Here is a 17,412-nt window from a genome sequence, read left to right as displayed (position 1 = left end):
CTCAAACTCCTGGGCTCAAGCGATCCTCCTGCCTCAGCCTCCCGAGTAGCTGGGACTACAGGCATGCGCCACCATGCCCGGCTAATTTTTTCTCTCTCTATATATTTTTAGTTGTCCAGATCATTTCTTTCTATTTCTTAGTAGAGATGGGATCTCACTCTTGCTCAGGCTGGTCTCGAACTCCTGACCTTGAGCGATCCACCCGCCTCGGCCTCCCAGATATAAGCTGGTATTTTATGTCCAGTCAGAGTGTCTGTGTAGTTAAGTATGAAGATTACTGACTTGGTTTCTCTTTTCCATGTTGCTTATACAGCCTTAGGAGAATTTCCACAGGAGGTTTCTGGACTTGCTTCTTTAGCTCCTCCCCACATCTAGAAAGTTATGTGTTAGAATGTTTTGCGTTGCTCTAAAGAAATACCTAAGACTGGGCAATTTATAAAGAAAAGAGGTCTATTGGGCTCACAGTTCTGCAGACTGTACAAGCATGGCGCTGGCATCTGCATCTGGTGAGGGCTTCAGGGAGCTTCCGGTTAAGGCAGAGGGAGAGCAGACATGTCCACTGGTAAGAGAGGGAAGCAAGGGAGGGAGGAGGTGGGGCCAGGCGCTTTTAAACAACCTGCCCTCATGTGAACTAATAAAGCAAGAATTCACTCATTGTTGCAGGAGGGTGCCACGCCATTCATGAGGGGATCTGCCCCCATGTCCCAGAAACCTTCCACTCAACACTGGAGATGGAATTTCAACATGAGATTTGGAGGGGACAGTTATATTAGGTTATATCTTTAAAAATTCAGTGGAAAACAGTTTAGTGTTTTTCTTTTTTATGTTATTTTCATATATTGGAAACCTGTGCAAAAGGCAAAAAAAATTTTAATGGCAGTACGAAGGGTCAGAAATGACAAGTGAGTCTGCCCTAACTTCACCCCATGGTGTCTGCTGCCCAGAGGAAATCACTGCCCAACTCCTTTTATCAGTTCAGATATGTGTCTTGCATATGCGTGAACTTTTATATTCTGTATACATTTTTTTCTTTTTCTTTTTTTTAAAAACTCAAATGGCGGCATGTTTAGTGTCTTTGGTGTCTTGTTCTTTTTCACTTAACTGTGTTTTGGAGAACTTTCTATGTCAGTATATAACACATCTACCTCATTCTTTTAAACAGCCTCGTAATACTCCAGTATCTGAATGTGTTGCAATTTAACTTTAATTTAGCTCCTTATTTCCCTATTTAAGGATACTTAGGTTGTGTTTCAGATTTATAATTTATAGTCACAACTCAGGTGTGCAGAACACAGTTTATTTTTCTATACCTAGCTGTGGTTCACGAGCCACAGTTTCTGCTGCTGCAGAAAGGCTCTGCCAATGCCAGGACACTCTGACGCTCAGACACTTCGTGTTAAGCGTCATCAATTCAGGGTTTATACTCGGCTCAGTCAGGACTCTCTTCCTCACCCTCATCCTCCCCTCCTCCCGGAGGGTGTCACCTGGATCCCCAGATGAGGGGCTTCTGTGCAGTCTTGGCGAAGGGAGCAAGCTGTCTGCATTGCTTCCTGGCCACCTTCCGCTTTGCTGTGAACTGCTGCAGAAATCTCTGCCTGTGCCCTCCTGGCCTCCCGGCACCGACAGCCACGTGCTCTGTGTCCTCACCAGGATCACCCAGTGTCAGGCGGGCCTCTCCGCCTTGACACCTGGCTCCCATGTCCTGGTCAGGTGCTGCGTTGGAGGTGGGCTCCCTCACAAAGCGGGCAGGTCCCTTCTGTCCTCAGGCCCCTAAATATATCTGGGGTTTCTTTTGCTCCCCGTTGCGGGCCACAGTGTCTGGCCTAATGTCTGGTTACTGCCACTCGGTTCCTCTCTCATCTGCCTGTAGTCGACTCTTAATTCCCTTTGGTTTGGAAAGATCATTCCAAGGTCGTAGCACCTTCTTCATAGTCTGTGCTATCAGCCAGGGTCCCCGACCTATGGTGAGTTATATAATTATTTCATTATCTATTACAGTGTAATAATAATAGAAATAAAGTGCACAATAAATGTAATGCGCTTGAATTGTCCCTAAACTGTCCTCCAACTCCCCAGTCTGTGGAGAAATTGTGTTGCACGAAAACAGTCCCTGGTGCCAAAAAGGTTGGGGACCACTGGTGTGAGCTATACCTCTGCCCTCTGTGCCCCGGACTTTGGCTCTTGACTGACAAAGCCCAGGTTTTCAAATTTAAAGAAACCTTTTCTCTCCTGGTGCTGATCTTTGAGTCTTCCCTTCTCTGGCGTTGTGATCCTCAATGTCATTCCAGAAGAACTTTGGGGAAAAGAGGGATTACTGAGAGGGAGAAATGCACTAGCCGGTTCCTCAAATCACTGTCCTGCTGTGATTTCAGGTGTTCTGCCAGTTCAGCAGGGCGGCGGTGAGGATCCCTGAGTGTGTGTCTCTGCGTATTTCTACAAGCACTTGAGAAGAATAATTCCTAGATACAAACTGCCCGGTTTTTTAAATGTCTATAAAAACCTTTTTTAAAGTTCCATTTGGTAATACTAATGGATTTTAGAAAAGCAGCATTTCACTTGGTAATCATTGCAAATCACATCTCCCGCCTCCCTCTCCTAGCGTGAAGTACCAAGTGGCAATGCTTTATGTCCTCAGTGCGAGGAGAAAGGGAGGAAGAGTGTGCACGTTTGGGAGGCTGGTGTGGCGGCAGTGTCCCCACGTTTGTAACTGTGAGCGTGTGACACTTCACTGCTTATTTTTCAGGCCTGTCTTTGATGCTAAGACTGGCCAGGTAAATTCGTCCCAGAACGTTGGCTTGGTAAGCGTTTAGTTTTGATATATAATAACAGGGCGAAGTGCAAATAACAGGGCACGGTGGCATGAAGGATCTGTTTAAATCATATGGACGTTATTTATTAGATGTAGTAAGATTCAACAGGGTCCTAGGTGTTCTGGACAGAATCTAGTACAGGGGCTTCTACCCCTGTCAGCCAGCTACGTCCAGGAATACGTAATCGTCAGTCCCACAAGGCTCCTTCCTGTCTTCCCTATGGAAGAATTTCTGCTTACGCAGCAACTCGACTCAGGGACGTGGCTGCAAGGATGCCACCTCTCAATGCTGCGAAACCCAGAACCTCCAAGGGCGAGCAGCGCAAGGAAACTGCACGTGAGCGGGGTCACTGGCTTCTCCGCCCGGCTCCTTTCCTGAGCTCCGCTGTCCCCTGGGGCTCCTGGGCTCCCCTCCCGCCGTTCCTCGCAGGCCTGTCCCCGGGGCTGCTGCTCTGTTGGATGCTGTGGCCTGTGTGGGGTTCATGTTAGCACAGCTGAGAGAGGCTGGGCCTCTCGCAGAGACTTGACTGAGCTCTGAGGGAAAACAAAATGGAAATAAACATGGAGAGCCTAAGAAATACAAACAGCCTGGCTTCTGGAGGGCAGGGTTCTCATTCTGCCCGTTCCGGTCTGTACTGTGGCTTCCTCTAGCCACAGGCTGCAGACGGCCTGGCCTGGGTGGCTTCCCAGCTCTGACAGGCATGCACGGAACGCCCTTGACCTCCTAATTCTTCACTCCTTCGAGAATAAAGGCGGAGTCCCACCCTCTGCTGCTTCCTCCTTTCTATTCCAAGGACCTGTTTCTTCTCTAGGTGTTTGATACCAGGAATGCTCTCACATAGCAGGTGACACTTTTATTCCTACATAGAGAGAGGTGGCCTTGTCCTCAGTGTCACAATACTTCAGCGGGCTTTTAATATTTCATTTAACAGAAATTAGACAAATGCAGTAATGGAGAGGTTTTCCTCCCTTCGGCAAGGGCGGTTTGAGCCATTCATTCATTTGTTATTTTAGTTTTTCAGCAATCAATTATTGAGTAGCTATGATGTGCTAGTCATTGTAGTAGTTTATAGGGATACAAGACAAGTAATACATAGTCCCTGCTCTGCAGGAGCCTGCAGGTCTAGTGAGCTAGAGCAGGTGTGTAAACAAGCATAATAAAAGCAGATTAGGCTGTGACAATTACATGAGGTCCAATGGAAGGACAAAAGAGAAGGGCACTGATTCTACGGAGTGGAGGGTTGGAGTGGAGTCTGGACCAGGAAGAACTTCACTGAGGACGTTTTGCTTCAGCTGAGTCCCGCAGGGTGAGGTGACTAGGTCGCTGTTCCAGGCAATGGTGCTGGGGGAGCAGCTGAGGAGGAGGGAGCCGCATGGGCCAAAGCGTGGAGAGAGAACTGGGTTGGCCTGTCGGGGAACTGCAGGGAGGTCTGCGGTGGTCCCTGCAGTGCCAGGCTGACGAGAGGTGCAGCAGGGGCCATGCTGTACAGGTTGGGTGGCCCCAATGCAGACAGGAGGGGTGAGCGGAAGAGCCGGTCGATTTCAGGGGATGGTGGCACTTGGGAGTGACACAGGCACCGGTTCTCATAGAGTGGCCCACAGACCAAGAGCATCAGCATCACTTGGGAACTTGCTAGAAATGCAGATTCTCAGGCCCCACCCAGCTCTCCTGAATCAGACTCTTTGCAGGTGGGGCTCAACCGTCTGCTGTAACAAGTCTTCCAGGTGGTTCTGATGCTCGCTCCAGTTTAAGGACGAATGAGCGGGAGAATATGGGAGGAACTAGAGGGGGAAAAGACGATGAGTCCCGGCTTGAACGTGTTGAGTTTGAAGTGTTGGTGGAGATGTCTGGATGGAGCTAGTGAAGAGCGGTTTCGGGACCCACGGCCTGGGCATCGCCTCGAGCTTGTTACAAACGCAGAATCAGAGGCCTGCCCCAGACCTGCTGAATCAGAAGCTGCATTTGACGACACCCCGAGGTGATCTGGGTGCACGTTGCAGGCTCTGCGTTAGAGGTTAGTCGGGCACGTGGGGTTGATGCTCAGGAGAGGGGTCTCAGCAGGAAACAGAAATGTGGCCGTTGTCAGTTCCAGGTGATGACTGTACATGACACATTTCCAGGGTGAGTGTGTGGAGTTGTGAAGAGGGAGACAGGTCTTTGCTTGGATCATCACACTAACGGCTCAGCGATAACGTCACAGGGCTGCATAGGATCACACACAGCGGGCCCTGGATGGCAGCCAGCCTGTTGTAAAAAGTGCTATTTGCAGCCGTTATCACAAGAAACAGCAATTTCCCCAGACACCCATTGGATGAACTGGGCCTGGAACCTGGTGTCAAAACCCTTACTGTCCTCTGTCCTGTGCTTGTCATTGGCCATGCTGTGGGGGAGGGGCTTTGCGTTTCCTTACATTGTCAGGGCTGGAAATGTGAACAAGTAGAAAAAAATCACACATGATGCTCAACAGATGCTCACAGAAGTTGCTCAGTAAAGGTTTGTTAAGTGTTGCTAAAACAAATGATGGAAAACGAATGATAAAAACTACTTTCAGATTCAAAAAATGCATTCCTATTGGTAACTTCAATTTGATTTTTACAATATCCCTGTAAGTAGGCAAGACGGGAATGACTCATGCTCTCATTTTTAAAACATAAGAGCTTTATTGAGATATAATTTACATACCAAAAAATTCACCATCTGAAAGTACTGTGTAAGTCAGTAGTTGTAGCATTAATATGTTCACAAGGTTGTGCGACTATCACTACTGTCTAATTGTGGGACACTTCCATCATCCCAAAAAGAAACCCTGTGCCCGTTAGCGGTCACTCCCTGTCCCTCCCTCCCCACAGCCCCCAGAAACCACTTTCTGTCTCTGTGGATTTGCCTGTTCTGTACATTTTTATGTAAATGTGATCATGCAAGATGTGTCTGGCTTCTTTCACTGAGAATGTTCCTGAGGTTCATCTGTGTTATGGTACATATCAGCACTTCATTCCTTTTATGGCTGAATAATAATCCACTCTATGGACATACCACGTTTTTGTTTATCCGGACATCAGTTGATAGGCATTTGGGTTGTTTCTTCCTTTTGGCTATTATTCATGGTGCTGTTATAAACATTCGTGTACGAGTTTATGTAAAAATGTTTGTTTTCATTTCTCTTGGGTAAATGGCCAGGACTGGAATTCCTGGGTCATATGGTAACACTACATTGAGCTTTTTGAGGAACTTCCAGATAGTTTTCCAAAGTGACTACACCGTTTTACATTCTCACTAGAAATGTACGCAGGTTCCAGTTTATCTTCCCCAGCACTTATTATCATCTTATCTTAGTGAATGTGAAATGGTCATGCTCTTATTTTACAGGTAAGAAAACTGAGGGTACATTATGTGCCAAAGTTTGTAGAGCTAGTAGATGGCCAAGCTGGAGCATTTTTTTAAAAAGCAAATACTTGCGTGTTGCATTCTCTGTGCAAAGCATCAGGTCTGCTGCTCGTATTGTTATTTGATCTTTACAGCTACCTTTAAGGAAGGTACTGTTATTATCTTTATTTATAAATGAAGACAAAGCCAGGACTGGGCTTGTAGTGAGGCCAGAGAGGCCCTTAGGGCCCAATATCTAAGGAGACATCACGCTCACTTTCCCACCAGCACTTGCATAACCCTGATTGTATCTCAACTATTGCGTCCTCGGTGCTTCGCTGGCCTCGTCCTAATCCTGGCCTTGCTTGAAGAAACTGAGGCGTAAAACGATTGAATAATTTACCCAAAGTTTCCAAACTAGCAAGTGGCAGAGCTGGGATTCAAACTCAGGAAACCTGGCTTCAGGGTCCATGTCATGAACCACTAACCTATGCTGACTCCCACATCTCTGATATGCAAACTACTTTTTCTAGTTTCTTTCTCAAGATATAACTTTTAGAAATTAGCCGGAGCTCTGACAAGTGGGTCATCCAAAGTAAAATCCCAGGGATGGGTTCTGGGGAGACCACGCAGAACTACGCAACTTAACAGCCCCCCTGGGCACCAACTGTATGCTCTCCTAGAAGGGTTAACTGGCCACACAGATCTCCACAGCCACATGTGTACTCATCATCACAATTCTGCATAAATCTGCCCAGTTCCATGGAGGCCCCCCTGCAAGTGGCCAGATGGACTCTGTCCTGGTGGGGACGAGGCCATTCGGAACTGTCAGGATTATTAGCTCTGCCCAGTTGTAAGGAAAACAAATGCTTCCTGGCCAAGTGGGAATGAATCTGCTGCTCGTCCAAGTGTTCTCAGTCAAATACTCAGAAATCAGATCTCTCATAATCAGACCCCAACTTGCTGCTCATTCTGTTTAGTTTATCAGAATTAACTGGCCATTTGCTTTCACACCCCCATCTTTCCAGGGATGTTGCTGCTCCAGGGGGTCTGAAATGGTCTCCAATTTAGACAGAGCCTGCCACAAGGCAACATGAATTCAAAAATACATGTGTGCTTGTATATGTTACCCTGCAAGGGTGATGGGCAGCCTTTGGGAAGACGCTGACACAAGTCATCAGCCAACAGGAGGTTCTGCCTCTGCTTCCTGACGGAAAGCTCGAGTCAGTCTTGGTCCGTCTGTGCTTACTTGGTGAGCTACAGCAGGGCAGCCCGTCCCCGGCCAGCAGATCTTCTGATTCTCTATCTGCTGCAAACCTGAGGGTTTTTGTTTGCATGTACGACTACCTTTACGGGAGGTGCTGTTATCATCTTTATTTATAAGTGAATACACGGCCAGGACTTCTGTCTTTCTCCATTAAAAATGGTGATTTTTACTGTTGAATTTTAATCTTTTTGTCTGGAATTTCAATTTTATTCTGTGATTCTGTTCCTCAAAGCTGTGAGTCCGTGGGCCAGCAGCACTGGCATCTCCTGGAAACTTGCTGGAAATGCAGACTCTCAGGCCTCCCCACACCTCCTCAACCAGAATCTGCAGCTTAATACGATCTGGGCGATTCCTGTGCACACTCCAGTTTGAGAAGTGCTTTTCCACGTGTCTTCCTTTCTCTGTTGTCTTCAGCGAGGGCCTCCACCCAGTACTTACTGTAAGGCTAGAATTTTGGTAGCTTTCAGATCTTAAACACACACACACACACACACACACACACACACACAGAAATTCTTTCCTTTGCCTTTGCATGATGTCATTCATTTTACCTGGCCTGCCACAAGAAAGAAAAGGCAAATTACATTCAAGTTATATATATTTTTAAGACTAACTTCTTAATTGCATCTCTTAAAGCCCCCATCATTAACAGAGTCCCAAGTCTTGCCAAGATTAATTGAGAAATGCCTAAAGGCAAAATAAACACTGCAGAGGTGGTTTAATTCAAAACCATATCAGCTAAGAATGGAGGTGCAATTAGTGATAAAGATGTTAATAATTAGTTGTGGTCTGTTAAATTTTATATTCAGTGATTATGCAGAGTGAAGAAAGAATTTTCTCATGAGGGCAGAAATCAATGTTTCACCTTGATTGCTATTTTAATGTGCTCATTTTAATGGGGCCATCCTGCAGAAACCCTTGGGCACATTTCCAATTTTACGTAAATATAGATTTAATTATTATGGAAGCATATAATTTTAGAGTTGGAGCGACCTTGGCGGTCATTTAATCCAGTTCAGTCATTTTACAAATAAGTAAGAGTTAGTTGACTTACTTAAGTCCTTCCATGGAGATTTGGAACCTGTGCTTCTCAACTCTCAGACTGGTGAAGATGAAACCTTTTCAGATCCCTTCAGATAGAAGTGTTTTCTCTTGCCTCAGAGTTTCCCAAAGCACCATTTTTTTTATATCGTCTCTAGGGCCCTTAACCTATCCTGCATTGCGTTCTAGTTGCTTCTAAGTGTAGGGCTGGGGTCTTGGGAATCATGTCTGATTCATTTTTGTGTTTCTTCACCACTCCTGGCTCTGTATTTTGCAAACATAGCTGCACAACAAATTTATGTTGGTTTTCCCCTGTGCACTAGAGCTGATTGTGTCTTCACATTGGTATCTTGAAATTGGCCATGGTGGGAGTATTTACACCACAGCAATGGGCAAATGCTACAAATCAAGGATCCTATTCCTCTGGAAATCCAGTTGTTAAACATTTACCATTTTCATAAGATCTCACAAGACAGTGGGTCTTTACAAAACCTAAAGATCTATCCAGTGTGAAGATGACCATCTACCCGTTGCTTAGCATGGTTGCCTCAAGAGTGATAGAGTATCACCATCAAATTGGTATTAACTGATCAACACATAAGTGCACATATAAGAATAACATCTATTGGATGTCAGCTAGGGGGAGGAGGAGGAGGGGACGGGTATATGCATACACGAAGAGCGCAATGCGCACCATCTGAGGGATGGACGCACTTGAAACTCGGACTTGGGGTGGGGGAGGGGAGGCAAGGGTAACACACGTAACCTAAACATCTGTACCCCCATAATATCCTGAAATAAAAAAAAAAAAGAAAAATAATGTTAAAATGTGTTGGGTGGTAATGGCCTTGCACCTATTTGGGGACTTGTTTAAAAACACAATTAGAACTTGAAGCATACTACTAGGATAAAACTTGCCTCATTGTACATTGAAATTATTTATTTGCATGTCTTTCTTCTTTAAACTATGAATTAAAGGTCAGGTATATTAAAAAACAAAACAAAACAAACAAAAAAAAGAGTGATAGAGTAGCCAATTGCTGAAGGCCCTCTAATCTTTTCAGGATTCTGATCAGCATAAGTCAAGCCTTGGGACTGCATTAGAATTTCGTTGCTTAGCTAAATTCCACTTACCTGGAAAAGCTCTTTGGGTATGAATGGTAATGGCAACAAGGTTTGAAATATCAGGCACAGTTGAGTGAGAAGAGGTCTATTATTGGAAAAAGTGAACAGGAACGTTACTAGGGCTGAAATTTATACTTCTCAAAAAACCTTCAGTGGTTCCCTGTGACCTACAAAAATGCCCAAACTCCTTGCATAAAAATCACGCACTGACCACAGTTTACAATTTGACCCGCATTTCCAGCCACTCAAATCATTCACTGTTCACCCCCTGTTGATTCCCACCTTCATTCTGCATACCAGCCTCTGTGGAGCCTCTGTTCCAGCCTCTGTGATGTTCCCTTCCTCTGAAATGCCCTCCTCTCCCTCCCGGTTCCACCATAGGCTCCTTCCTGAGCTTCTGTTCCTGCCTGGCCCCTCTACCATGCACTAGAGCTTCCGAGTTAGTGTGAAAATTTGTGTGACCGTTCATCTCCTCTCTCGTGTGTCTCTCTTTAGGAGCAGGACCCGAGGTCCCATCGGCCCTGGCAAGTATGGCTATGGTAAGGCCCCGTATATCTTACCACTGCAGACGGACACCGCACAGATGCCGCAGAGGCTTCGGAGACAGAAGCCCTCGTCCCGGCATTCCAGGTCCCAAGGGGAGTCTGCTCCTAGGCATGGCTACAGCCCACCAGCCCACCGGGTCCCCCAGCATGGGCCTTTGTACCAAAGTGACAGCGGCCCCCGATCTGGACTGCCGGCCTCCGAGGCCTCCGTCTACCAGCTGCCTTTGACCCATGACCAAGGCTTCCCTGCAGCTTCAAGTCTCTTCCACAGCCCGGAAACAAGCAGCAACCGTGGTGTGGGGGCCCGCAGGGCAGCTCAGAGCTTCTCCCAGCCTCCCCGATCCACAGCCATCTCGTGCATTGGAGCCTATCGGCAGTACAAGCTGTGCAACACCAACGTGAGTATGCGTACGCCACCCAGCGCCGGGTCTGGCAACAGCTGCCGCTCCTCTCTTTCTGTCTGTTGGTACCGAGCACGTACCAGCGTTCCACTTTTCTTACTCACCTCATTTAATCCTCTGCTTAACTTTATGAGTTTGCTATTCTCTCTATTTTACGGTTACAAAGAGAGGTTAAATAACTTGGTGAAGATTCCGCAAATTATCATAAAGACAGTGAGAGTGTGGTTTTGTAAACCATGTTTACATACCTTTTTATCTTCCTTCCTTCTCTCTTCTCTCTACGTATTCTCCCCATACGCTTTTCTTTTTTATAAGGTTATTCCTTTAGTGACTTATGTGTAGCTTCTTGAATCACTTATTGAACATCACTCAGAGGTGGTATTAATTAGCTAGTGCTGCATAACAAACGACCCCAAAATTCCCAGTGACTTACATCAACATTATTTATTCTTCACTCAGATGCAATATTTACTCTGTGGAGCAGGTGCAGTTTGACTGATTTAGGGAAACCAGTGGTGGTGCCACGGTGGTGGGTGTTTTAGGAGGTACCATCCAGTGAGTTTCCTGCAGGCTCCCTGCTATTCCAGGCATAAGCACTTCAGGTATTGATCACAGTCTGATCGTAAAGTTGTAAAGAGTCTTCTCCTTTTAGGGGAGGAGCTGGGGTGATAGACGGCATTCGGAGGCCTCTGGGCAACATTTGGTCACTAACTGATCTAGAAGTCATTTGATAGTTTTAGAATCTATACAGCTGTACTGATGTATATGGGCACTTTGGATATTAGTTCACTAAATATTTATTGATTTTATCTTCATGCGTTTTATTAATATCTACCATTATTAAAAACTCACAACAAGCCAGGCCCTGTGCTCAGCACTTATCTTACTTCATTTAATCCTCTCCTTAACCTTAAGAGTTTGCGATTCTTTTCATTTTACAGCTGCAAAGGGTGGTCAAATAACTTGCTGAGGATTCTGCAGCTAGTGAATAGTTTATCAATGTAAACTATCTAAGGTGACCAAATGTGTTTTTTAAAATATCAGCTTAAAAATAGTGTATAAAAGAGAAAGGAGTGAGAGAATGTTAGGAGGTTAAATTTCTAATTTGCTATATTTTTCATCAATAATTTAATCTGCCTTAATACTTTGTTACTGGGTAACAGGACAGCTGTTATATATTAGCTTCAATTTCCTCATTAAAAATATATTTCCTGCTATAGAGTCCATGGAAATGACTTAATTTGTGATCTTAATAATTTCACTGAATGCCTGGATTGCTTTTTAGCTTGTTCTTCCACTGACAGACGTCAGGAATCATTAAATTTTATAAGGCAGTAATTTCTCTGAAGCCATTACTATCAACCAACCAGTACGTCTTCATTGAGCATCACTGCTTGTCTCGTAATGGACCAAGTGCCATGGAAGATAAAAGAGAAAAATCATACTGTCGACCTCTTAGAGTTGTAATGAGGGTCGAATGAGGTGATGTTAAGACAGAGCTTTGTAAGTTGAGAAGTAGGGAATTACTTGTGTTCATGATCAGACATGGGCCTTTTTCCTGAATATCCATTCTGTTCTTTGAAAATGAAATGAATTCATTCGTGAAGTAGAACACATTCTCCCATTGACTAGTACATCTCTTAATTTGGAAGACCAAGTAAACTGTGAAGAGAAGAGAAAAGAGAGAGGGCATTTGGCATCTATGTGGAGCTGGTATCTGCTTAGCATTTCTTTTATTTAACTTACATTTTTAAAGCATGCACTTTTTGCCAGACCTATGGTGCCAACAGCAGGGTTGTTCTCCCATGTAGAAGCTGTGGCTTCCCTGGATGCTGGGGTAACTGCACCATGGAGGAGAATGAATTGCAGGGAATCTTAGAAAATTCTTATGAGTTCATCTGGCATTTTGGAAGTAGGCAAAACAAAGCCTCCAACCCAGGACAGGGAAGTCAATGTTGACACAGGCGTGTGTGGGTTCAATTCCCTTCTCTTCACTGTGATGTTTTGCGCAGTGTCCTCCCCCAGCCCCGCTGCCTCAAGTCCACATCCTACTTACCCTTACTGAGAGACGTCATCCCGCAGAGGTCCCATTATTGTATATCTTCTTTGCATAAGCCAGGGCTTCTTGTGGATTGGGCCATACCCCAAGATCTCTTTGAAACTCCCTTTGTCAGGAGTCCCCAAAACCACTCCTAGGTCTGACGATTCTCTGGGAGGACTCACAAGACTCAGTGTACAGTTGCACTCACAACTGTGATTTATTACAGCAAAAGAATTGAATGAATAAAGCAAAATTAACAAAAGAAAAGGCACATGGGGTCAAGTCCATAGGAAACCAGGCAGAAGCTCCTAAGAGACATAGGATGTGCTTAATTCCTCCAGCGAAGAATTGTTACAATACTTGTGAAATGCTGTCTACCAGGGAAGCCCTCCTGTGACCAAGGTTTTTATTGAGGCCTGGTCACATAGGCACCCTCCGCCTGCCACGTACCAAAATTCCAGACTCCCAACAGGAAAGCAGATGTTCAACATAAATGAGATTTAGGCACAGTAAGCCACTCTTATTATTTAGGGAGTGATGGGAATCCTCCCAAAATCTAGGTCCCCAGATGTCAGCCACAGACCAACCTTGCAAGCAGGGCTTTCTGCTGTGTTAAATCTGTTTTGCCCACTCCCCAAAGGGCCCCATACACTCCAGCACCCTAGCATGAATGGCCTCCTGTAGACATTTGCCTATCCTGCCCAGCGTTCAACATGAAGAGATGACATGGATCCCCCAGTTATGGAAATATTCCCACTCAAAGAGGAAAAAGGTATAGGACAATATTGTGAAAAACCTTACTAATCTAACAGGTAATTCAGGTTATCATTTGTGTCCTCTCTGAAGATTAAAAAATAATGCATGCATCTAGAGATCTCTCCCAGTTATTACTGGGGAGCAGATCAAGAAGGGAATGAAGGCCAGGGCAGGTGGGCAGTATCTGTTGATTTCAGAACTTTATCCCTTAAACTAAGTGCCTGGTATATCCCACCCCAATTTTGATGGAAACCCCGATCCTAAGACTACCCCAGTAGCTGAGGGCTCAGTTCTGGGATGTATGGTAATGCATAGGAGGAGTGGTCTGAATTAGGGGCAGGTGTTTTTTCAGGCTTACATAGCTCGGAACAGGGTCTCAACATTGGCCATGGCCCCTCCCTCCACACCATAATGGTCCAGTGGGGAGGAAGTTCCCCCACACAGCTGCTGTCGGTCATGGCGCTGTTCTGGAGCACTTCGTGAGGAGGAAGAACTCAGAGCACAGGGGCTGTAGGTTGGGTAGGACTCCAGTGAGGAGGGGAACAGTTGAGTGAGGCTTTCGAGGATGGCCAGAGAAGAGAAAAGAGCATTTGGGAGCAAAAGAAACAGCTTAGCCAAAGACAGGAAGGCAAGATGTGTCAGAATCTCAAGTGTTGCGATGCCTGCCAGGTGGCGGGAACCCTCTTTCCTTCCCTTCCTTGTCTCCTCCTGTCCACTTTAAATAATCACAGTCTTAATGGGGAATTTGTTTTTTAACATCTCAGAATGGGGAAATGCCATATGGGCCTTGCTAGAGCTTCATACATGAGATAGATGCATGAGAAACTTTTAAAATATTCAGTGAAAAGTCAGAAAGCAACTCTAATCACCTGGTTTAATTGGATGTTAGACCTGCAGGCAGGATGGGGTAGTGAGTGATGGATCTGGGAGTGGAGCTGGGCTGGATGCAAACCCCAGCTTTGACTCGGGGGAACTGAGTTTCCTTGGACAAGTCACTTAATTCTCTGAGGACCATCGGTAAAGTGCGGAAAATAACAATCCGTTCCCCTTAGGGTTGCTGCAAGGTTCATACAAGATCAGGCATATGGGAGGTTGGCATGGTGCCAACGCACTGTTAGTAAGCAAACCATTTGGACCTGGCTAAGTGAATGTGAGTTACATACCTCTCTGCAGATAAGAATGGAGTAAGGTCTCCCTGTATCTGAACAGCTTCCAGGCTCTAAGTGGTAACTTATAAAACCTGTTATGAAATGGCCAGACTTGCTCAGAGTTCCCCTTTGTCCTCTGTGTTAGCTGTGGTCGAGAGTCCTTTCCCTTTGCCCAGTGATAAAACAAGATGGCTGAGATACCCAGCATTTCAGCTGTGATGTAGTTTCAGTGTAATCACCCTTGGGTCGTGGTTTTAAAGTGATGAAAGTGAACTGTAGACAACCAGCTTCACGTCAACGAATTCTTTGCACCCTGCAATGTGGGTGTTTAATATTAAGCCCTACCTCATGGTGTCATCTGGGAATTTTAAGCATTCTAGCATGTCTTCAAGATTGTTCGATTCTTATAAGATGTCCTCTATGAAATACTGCAAAATCAGTAATAAATATCAGCACTAATGATCTCTGAGTGTACACTTTAAAGATAAGGAAGGTTGTTTTTTTTCCTTGCCTGCTCTGTGTATCAGGAAGTTAAGGCGACACACTGCAGTATATACAGAGAATCTGTGGTCTTTTTGAGTGGGTGTCAATCTCAGACATCTGTCAGTGCAAGTCTTCTTCAGGTGGTCTGTATGTGGTGGAGGCAACACTCCATCTGATCCCAAGTCTATCGGACGCTCCCTATCACGGGTTTCTGCTTAGAGTCCCTAAGCACAGCCTTGGCATTGATTGAGTGGGGTCAGGTGTTAGGCTGTGGGTCGGGGACACTGAGATTAGAGCACGCTTTTGCCCTATGTGGCTCAGAGTCCAGTGAGAAAGATAGACTCATAAATAGATAATAACAGTGCAGATCATACATGCCACGGCACATGCCACGTAGGCACTTTGAAATCTCCAGACACTGGAAATTAACCTGGCTTGGGTGGAGTCAGCGAAGGTGCCTGTTCAAGGGGAGGGGTGCAGTTCCAGGGGAGGGGTGCAGTTCCAGGGGAGGGGGGGGCTTTTAGGAAGAGGAAGTGCCAGAGGTCCTAGAGGCCCTCTGTATTCCTGTAAGGGCTGAGGAGCAAGAAGGGGTCGCTTGGGAGCCTCTTGGCGGCATCAGATGGTTTTCCAGTGAGTCAAGGTTCCATTGCCAAGTTTGTCTTCAGCAGCGAAGGGGCAACACCGGGAGGGAACCGTGACTTATCTGCAGCCCTGCACTTTCCCAGCTGTGGCTAAAAGTGATAGGCACTCAAGGAGTTGGGTAAATAGTTATGCTTCTTCTTTGTGGAAGCTCACCGAAGCCCAGTACTTAAGAGCTGGAGGTTTTAATAGGGACGAAACAGCGGAAGGAGAAATCAAACCTCATTTCTTCTGGTGCTTGAAGGGATGCAGTTAAAAAAATACTTTTCTACTCGCTTTTTCTGGGGTTTGTGTTATTATTTGCCAAATACACGAGCCGACCAAGACACCTTATGCCCTTTGTCCTGGAGGCCTAAGTGTCTGTCCCCACCTTCGAGTCAGCACTCTCTACCTAGAGAGGAGACTGATTGACACCCTGGCCCCTTCCGGAGAAGCGAGCTGTAGTGAGTCACCTGGTGCAAGGCAGGGAGGCTATGAGTTTTTGAGGACTTTGCTGCCAAAGGAGTCGTGATCGTGAGTTTAGACAGAGTGCACTTAATGTTATGAGGGGAAGACTCCTGGGGCTAAACGCAGCTTTTAGCAGACGTGGATGTGATGAGTTCTGGTATCAATGACTCTCCAGTATATTTCCCTGGGGGTGGAACTGGCGTCTGACCATGGGTGTATCCATGCGGAGTTGTTCCTGCCGCAGAGTAAGTGAAAATAAAGGGAAGATGTTGGACAAGTCTCAAGTGTAGCTAAGTGTGCTCTCTCTGCAGGCAGATTCTAATTCTACCCCGGTCCTGGTTTGATACTGAAGGAAAGAAGAGCTAACAGCTGACAAACAACTTCCTAACTGCAGTTTTAAGGAGAAACGTAGTAAGTGGGCTGAGTAGGAACTGAGAGCAATTCTGTGAAAGGTGTGGCTGGCCGGGAACCAGGGGGCCGGTTACTGGGTAGAAGGGCCGTCCAATTGGGGGGCTCGACCTAAGTTTCTCTTGTCGTGCGCTTATCACCAAACTCCTTGTCTGGGAAGTGTGTCAGTGCTTTTTGTAGCATTCTGCTCTCCATCTTCCCAGACTGCTTGGAATTTCCATAGAAAGTTCTCTTATTGACTTTTACGTATAAATCACACACACATATATGGCTTGTTCACAATCGTCACTTTTCATTTTTCATGAACAGTAAGAAATAGCACAGTGGTAGCGACAGGTATATCCTAGTCCCTCTCCCTAGAGGTAATCACAGTCAGTCATTTTTAACTTTTAGTTCTTAGGGTCACTCTCTCTGTAACTCCAAACGGCATGCCGATGCCTCTGCTTCTTGGTATATCACCTTCCCGCCAGCTCCTCGCTCTGAGGGATGAAGAAATGACCCCCCTTTCCTCGCACTCTGCTGGCCATATTTTTACTTTCACTTATATTTTTAGCTATATATTAACAATTGTTATTTCCTTGATTTATCAACATTAGGAAGAATCAGTTAACTCTTTGCTTTGCAAACTTAGAAATTTAGTGTCCAAATAGCATATTAAATTCTTCTCATTGCATTATATGTTTCTGTTTATGTATTTTTCTCACCTTGGCCTATAAAATCCCTGCAAGAGGCTATTATGACAGATTCTTCTCTGCATCCTCATTAGTCACAACCCCTGACACATGCAGGGACATAATGAATATTTGCCTTTGAATGGAATTTCACACCCTGCCCTAGCAGATAGCAGAGGGGGAGAAAACCAGTCTCATTAATGTGATACCGGAAGCAGCCACTGGGATATTTATGCTTCTTGGGAGAGTAAGGGTTTTGAATGTTAA

The 17,412-nt window shown here is 45.6% G+C and overlaps 1 protein-coding gene across 1 annotated transcript in view; it reads left to right on the top strand.

Moving 5' to 3' along the window:
- The window catches only part of THSD4 (thrombospondin, type I, domain containing 4), a 655,655-nt gene that overhangs the window by 84,412 nt on the left and 553,831 nt on the right, over nucleotides 1-17,412 (top strand). Inside the window, exon 4 of the mRNA XM_012640568.1 lies at nucleotides 10,102-10,549. Coding sequence (XP_012496022.1) covers nucleotides 10,102-10,549 — 448 coding nt within the window. The remainder of the gene's footprint in view (nucleotides 1-10,101; nucleotides 10,550-17,412) is intronic.

The sequence above is a fragment of the Propithecus coquereli genome, unplaced genomic scaffold, assembly GCF_000956105.1.
Source record: "Propithecus coquereli isolate 6110/MARCELLA unplaced genomic scaffold, Pcoq_1.0 Scaffold155, whole genome shotgun sequence".
Classification (NCBI taxonomy): Eukaryota; Metazoa; Chordata; class Mammalia; order Primates; family Indriidae; genus Propithecus; species Propithecus coquereli.
This window is presented reverse-complemented; position numbering and strand designations above follow the sequence as displayed.